General features: G+C 29.6%; 1 protein-coding gene across 1 annotated transcript; it reads left to right on the top strand.

Moving 5' to 3' along the window:
* The first annotated feature begins 509 nt into the window (after positions 1-509).
* Positions 510-4,316, top strand: LOC123292553 (odorant receptor 49b-like). Its single transcript, XM_044873265.1, has 7 exons — positions 510-762; positions 1,277-1,585; positions 2,349-2,545; positions 2,835-2,951; positions 3,193-3,294; positions 3,873-4,028; positions 4,260-4,316. Exons 1-7 carry the CDS (start codon positions 510-512, stop codon positions 4,314-4,316), a joined length of 1,191 nt encoding a protein of 396 aa, XP_044729200.1.
* The last annotated feature ends 3,444 nt before the right edge of the window (positions 4,317-7,760 follow it).

Here is a 7,760-nt window from a genome sequence, read left to right as displayed (position 1 = left end):
TCAATATTAAATTAATTTTGATCACAAATTTGAAAAGTTCGGCCCAAATTTAGTAGGATAACATGCTTGGTTTATAAAAATTGGATAAAATTTGGATGTGATAGAGCAAAATTAAAATTTTTGGATTCTGATTACGTCATAAAGTTAAAAAATTTTTTTGATAACACAGGCAAATTTGATACAATTTTATTGGATTTTTTTAAACCCTCTAATTTTGGGCCATTCTTTTCAGCTGCGATGTCCGTTTTTCGCTAGCTAGTTGACAGTAGAAAAATGCTACTTTACCAATAATAAAATGCCTAATTTACTATATTATAATATGGACTTTTAATTCAAGTTACTGTACGAAATCTTGGTTACGCAAGCTCTGCTCTCGCTTATCTGTTGAATTTTTGCATTTAATATAAAGCCATTTTTCAGTTAAAAAGCGAATTGTTATTAAACATTTTGTTCGAATAGATTGAATTTTTTTGGATAATTTTTAAAGCTATCGAAACCTAATTGAGAAGATGGAAAAAATATTGTCAAAAATTCCAATCAAAATTAAAAACGGTGATGTTGAAATCTTAGACTTTAATGTACGTGTTTTGAAAATGCTTACTTTATGGCCAGAAAATGATAAAAGTATATCATCATGGAGCTTCATTAAATATTACATTCTGATTTTATCGCTTTGTCCCAGTTCTGTTCCAGTATTTATTGATATGATAATGCAATTACAAACAAAGGATGGTTTAATAAATGCTACTGATAATATTACAGGTATTATTGGGAATAGCCAATCCAATTATCTGGTAGTTAAAGGTTTTAAAAATTAATACATTTTTAAAGTGACATTGCAGTTTTTCAAATTTATTTAAATAGAGTTTTTCTAAACCTTTTTTTTCTGCCATCCTTGTAAAGAGAAAGTAATAGACAAAAGGATACGTGTGAAAAAAATGACAACAAAACCATTTTCCAACCTTTTCTATAGTTGCAAACTTCCTGCTATTTTTGTTCACATATCCTGTTATCAATAACTTTTTTAACATTTTAGGGCAGATATTTGAGATGATTGAAGACTTGGAGATGGGCCACATCACACCGTGTCTTTCCGGATAGGCAAAATTCAGCCCAACTTTTGAAGTTTTAATTTTGCCTAATTTGATTTTTGCCATATATATATATTCGGCTGTGTAATTCTCAGTGTGTCGTTTATCTTGAAATACAATTTTAGACAGTCAAGAAAAATCCTAACACCTTAAGTAATTAATGATAAATTATTATCGTTTCACAGGATTAGCACCATGGTTTGGTATGATGTATATGACCGGTTGTTTTATGCGTAATCGTCAGCAAATGAAATATTTAGTGCGTGTATTACGAAATGATTTTAACAAATTTGGATCACGTGATTTTGTAAAAGAGACATCACAAAAAGCATCTTTTTATTCAAAATTCTTTTTACTATACTGTATTAGTGGTAATTTCACATATGCAAGTATACCTTTGATCGAAAAAGAATATTGTTTACATGAAATGGAGTTAATGAATAAAACGCAATATTCTGTCTCATGCGGTGTAATTATTCGCACGGGATTGCCAGGTATTCATAAAAACGAGATCAACCGTTCAACATACAGAAAGTTTCGTCTAAGATTAATTTTTAATCAATTATGCCTTTGTTTCTGTTTTTTAAAAGTAGTTAGGTATTATTAACCCTAATTGGGTTGGTAACCAAAGAAAACTTCGACTCTGGAATAATACCTACGCCACAATGGTGCATTAGTCAGTAAAGAAACTAAGAGCAATCTTTCCAGAAGCATCTATTTTAGTGCCAAAATAAACATTTCATTTTCTCGTATTCGCACTGTGCGTTGAGTTTTATTGGAGGTGTTTCCATGGTAACGATACACTACTTTAATTATAGAATTGTATGGATGCATATATAATTGTATGGATTGCATTTATGACTTACATTGAAAATTTAATATTATTGTCTCACAAATTTAAATAAATAATTATGATAATTTACATTTGAAAAATAATATTTGTGCAATTTGATTTCTTATTTTCACAATTATTAATACATTAAGTTTAATTAATTAGTGTTTTTCAATAATTTTAATTTGACATTTTCTATAACATGAACATGTAAAGCTCTGTAAATTAGTAATAACAGTCTCCTTTACCGCCAAAATTTTTCACTGGAAGCGCTGGCATCGATTTTATTGTCCCTACCATGACTATGCACACAACGAATATATAGAAATGCCGTTCAAGATTAGTAACAAATTCAAGCCAAAAATTAAACTTAGTCGCAACTTTTTCGTACTCCACATTTTTACATTTATTAAATTGAACTTTAGGGATTAATTTAAATTATTCACCAAGACGTGAAATGGTAATGATGACACAAATGTGGGCTATAATTATGATTACTGTACCAGTTTTATCGATTACAATGTTTTTATGTTCGTTATTAATGCATTTAGTATCCGAAATACTTAATTTACAAGAAATGTTAATTAATGTCTGCGAGAATGGTATTTCAAAAGATGAAATGGTAAATCGATTAGAAGTCTGTGTGGAATATCATAAATTGATTATATTGTAAGTTAAAATTAAAATTGAGTTTTTTTATGTTTAGTTCCTTTAGGATTTCATATTCATTCTATTTTTCGTATCTCTATTTTCGATCAAACTTTGTATATAAGGTAATTTTGACCCATTAGGTCAGGCTTTCCTATTAGAACGCCAACCTTGCTTCAATTGAGTAATTAGAACTCATGAGACTAAAGCATGACTTCCCTATAATAAAAGCAATAATTATTCAATCAAAAGTGAGAAAATTTTTACGTTTTATTTTTAGATATTCTGACAAAATGCGAGATGCTTTTAGTAGCATGTTACTTGTCCATTTAACTTTAACATCATTTACAATCAGCATTTTAGGATACGAAGTTGTATTTGTAAGTAAAATGCAAATGTTTGTGGCATCAAAAATTGGCAAGACGTCTAATGTACTAATTATAACATCATAACAGACTTTAATTATCCATTAATATTTGGGCAAGAATTTTTATCTGTCATTTGTATATTTTTGAAATCTGTTATTTTTGAAAAAAATATGAAGGAATAATTGGATGCCACGCGTACCTGAAATATAATATTAATTAAATATACTTAAAAAAATATGGAATAATTTTTTAGGTAAAAACATTTGCTGGCTCGCTACGTTTTGCATTGCATTTAGGCGGATGGTTGTTAATTTTGATGTTGACTTGTTATTTTGGCCAACAGTTGATTGATGAGGTAAAATTAAAAGGTTAATAAAATCAAAAATTTTACATGCTTTAATGCATATAGAAAATAATAAAAATAATACAAAATATAATTGTAGTTTATGTTTAGTGTGAAAACAACAGCATATATGCAATTTCGGACCCAACTGTATAAGCAGTTGCCTACCAATTTGAAATATTTTCAGCAATGTAAAATACTTGACTGATTATAAATGAATAATTCTTCGAGTTATTTTACCGAGGCCAGGTTTTTGAACTTTAAAGTGTATTGAATGAGTGTAAAACATTGTCATACCGAGCAAAGCTACATAAAAATATCAAACAAAGCTCGGTCATTCAGGTATTTTATTTTAAACCACAGAGGCAGAAAATAAATTTTACTATAATTTAGCAACATATGACAATTTTTTTATAAAATTGTATTCAGGTACCTACTACAATTTTTTTCCTGATAACCACCTAATTCGACAATCGAACGTAATTATTTTTCAAAAAACTAAATCCACTATATATTTATTTGCTATTTATGAATATGTGGAGCTTTTCTTCTTAAATAATATTTTGTGAAATTACGATTATATTTTTCAGAGTAGCAAAATTGCATTAATGGCGTACTCAACAGCCTGGTTTAATGGTACACCAAGATTACGAAAGGATATTTGGTTTATTATAATGCGATCACAACGTCCATTACAATTAACAGCTGCTTCAATGGGCTCAATGTCTTTAGAAACATTTCTTCGGGTAAATTTATTTATAAGATGTCATTCATTCTGGACCCTAAAATGACCCATAAAGAGTAAACCAATAAACCTAATTAAATGGAACAACAAATTTAGTGAACATTGTAACAACAAGAAACTTATATTTTTACTCAAAGCTTTGTCAAAATATAATGAACGCATTATTTATTCTTAGAAATTGATAGAAGTATCACACGCATTTTTAATTATTATATATAATATTTTATTTCAGGTAATGAGCTCAGCGTATTCATATTTTACGCTTTTATTGAATGTTCACTTTAAATAAATTTTATGAAAAATAAATTTCCTAGATCAAAATGTAATTAATATAATAAATAAATAGCATTTGAAAGTAGCATTAAAATATATTTTTATTTATAAAACACTTTTTGGTATCCCATACGAATCTTCAAAGAACTAGTGCATCTTTTGTAGTCAATGTACAATGTATGTAAAGCTTTCATTTAATTTGGAAAATTTAAACACAATGGTCTGGGTAAAAGGAGTATTTTACTAGGTATATACTTATTGCAACAGATAAAGAAATAAATGTATCTCGTTAACTAACCGTTGAAAAACCATATAAAAAATAAGATAAATTTGTTGAATTTTTCTGCTTCTTTATAGAGAACCAGCAGTTACCTGACCACTTTGCTGATCAATTTCTACTTTAAAAACAAATAATACAGTGTTATAGCCTTCATTTTCCTTTCCCTCACTTATGCCCCTTTTTGATCTCAATTTCGTTGGTTTTAATTTTTTTTAAATTAAATATAGCTCATGTTACTCACTGATAATGTAGCTTTATATTGGTGAAATAATTTTGGAAATCGTTCCGATAGTTTTTGAGTTTATCCATTACAAACAAAGAAATCAAATCTCTCCTCATTACAATATTAGTGTAGATTACCTACAAATGTGGAAAAAGCTTGTCCAATAACTCTAATATTTCGAAGAAACTTTCCCCAAACGGGATACAAATAACATTCACTGTTACGATAATCTGATCGACTCGATCACAATTGTCGATATGCAATGGATTTAAAACTATTGTGAGGAAACTTACGATCAAACTACGCCCTTACTGAAGTCGATATGCAATGAAGTTAAAACTATTTAAAAAATGAATAGGAGAATTACAATCAAACTACGCCCTTACTGAACTACATGTATTCATGAATCAACCGTGTATTACTTCAAAAATTGGTAAAATATTAAACGAATCCTGTACCATTATCTGCATCTTTGGGCGTATCTTTATGTCAATATAAATTAAGCCTTTAATATAAAATGAAAAGAAAATTATATATTTGTAATGTTTACTTTGTACCATTTGATTGTTCAAACAAAAATCATATAATTAGAATTTTTATAGTTAAAAATTCAATATACAAATAATTCAAAATACTTTATTCAAATTTCATATAAAATAGAAAATCTATGTCGAAATGAAATTATTTCCTTTCCAAATATTTTGCTCGTGATAAAATAAGTTGTATTTAAAAAAAAAAAATCCAAAACAAATCCGTGATACATTAACTATTAGAACAAAATCTTGATTTATATGCAGTAATCAGATACCGAATAGTGATTTTTAAAATAAAAAATAAAGGAACAATTTTATTAGGTGAGTAAACAAAAAGTTCATTTGTACACAGATGCAAAAATATTTTTAAATTGAAGTACGGAAATCATTTTAACATGTTAAAAAGCTTTTTTCTTGTTTGTAAAATCGTCTTTATCATAAAGGTGGGAGCGCAGATAAATGCACTGAACACATCCATTTACCACAAAACTTATTTTTCTGAACGCTTCCACCATAATCTTTTTGGGTTAGATAGGGTTTTGTTTTTATGTTACCATTTTTAAGCTACATGTAATAATGATAACCATTGAAAAAAAAAAACCTGAAACAAAATTGGCAGATCGAATTGATCATCAATCCCTTTTAAAATCAAGACTAAGTATTTTTTATACGCGTCTTAATTAAAAATTTCAATTTTTTATTGATAGGTATAATTGTCGATTTATCACTTCATTATTATAGAATAAAAACTAAGGAAAGTAAATTTATTGACCGTTTTATACAGAATTTTACCTTGAATAAATTTCTACAATATTAGAACATACAATCTACGCCAAAATAACCAGCTATAATGATATTTTCATGAAAATTCAATGACTAATTACTGATTTTAAATCATTTTTAGATTCTTGTTAAAACTCTGATAGAGTACAGACGTATTAATTTCTGCTCTTCAACAATAACAAGATATATATTCTTATATTAAAAAACAAAATTTTATTAAAAACAACACAAAATTATATACGATAGTTATATAAAAGAATTTTTGTTTGTGTTTGAATTGACACCTTTTTATATACCGGGTGAGTCGATACATATAATAGCTGTTTTTTTTTTTTTTTTTTTTTTAATTAATTAATTTATTTTATTTTTCATTTTTAATTTAAAAATATAATTTGATATTAATTAATACTAGTCATTTCAATATTACATCATCAACTGATAGGAGGTGGCTGAGGATGATCCTTCTCCAGGCCCTTCTCGGAGGGGTCTGGATAACCCTCCTCTTTATCCTGCTGTCCCCGCAAATATAGATAAGATACCCATCCCACCCAGTGAACATATCCCCCCCAAAGAAAAATCCATTTATAAATACGCGGCCAACTCATTGGGGCCTTTTAAAATATTTGTAGAGTCTAAAGAACAAAATTTGGGTAGATTACACCCATTAGCAGTTGGGCGTATATTATTTAATAATAATATACCAGACATAATAAAGGTTGATAATTTGGGACGCAATAGGATTTGCGTCCAATTTAAATCTCGAACATCCGCAAACCAATTCCTCGACAATCCCGTGCTAAAAAAAGAAAACCTTCGCGCATATGTCCCCACCCATTGTGTCACTCGAGTGGGTATTGTTAAAGATATCGACGAGAATATTGATGAACAAACATTACTTGATCATATTAAGAACAATAAAAATTCTAACACCTTAAAAGTTCACCGTATGTCAAGAAAAATTATATCTTCCGAAGGCGAAATTTCCTATAAACCATCGACCACTATCCAAGTTACCTTTGAAGGCACAATCCTCCCTGATTATATCACCCTGTTTTACTGCTCCCGTCCTGTAGAAATGTACACTTTTCCCGTTACCCAATGTTATAATTGTTGTCGATTTGGACACATCACAAAAAATTGTAAGAGTTCCCCACGTTGTGCCAAATGTTCCAGTCCCCACAAATCCGCCGACTGTACAACTGATCCCTCTCTACCCAAAGTGTGCATTAGTTGCAACGGAGACCATTCGGCCACTTACAAAAATTGTCCAGAATACAAAAGGCAACTTGCAATTAAACAAATAATGGCTTCAAATGGCCTAACTTACTTCGAAGCCAGTGGTCAAGTCCCAAAAATTTTAAGCAGCGCCACCCCCTCCAATTCAATCAATGTCTCTTCAAGACCTCAACAATTTCCCTTGCTATCGAATGACACATCTCCGATCGCCACGAATAAATCTACAATCCGACGGACGTATTCCAAAGCTGCTAACACGACATCTGCCGCTCCTATCCTCAAGAGACGTAAAGAAGCATCCCCACCTACAAGCCCTATTGCGGCCCAAATTAACAACCTTCTGAGTAGCCCCAATGGTAGGTCCAATTCACCCATAGCTTATAATTTTCCATCATCCTCTACTTC

Source organism: Chrysoperla carnea, chromosome 2, assembly GCF_905475395.1.
Source record: "Chrysoperla carnea chromosome 2, inChrCarn1.1, whole genome shotgun sequence".
Lineage (NCBI taxonomy): Eukaryota > Metazoa > Arthropoda > Insecta > Neuroptera > Chrysopidae > Chrysoperla > Chrysoperla carnea.
Note: the sequence above shows the minus strand (reverse complement) of the source record. Positions and strands in the feature narration are given on the sequence as shown.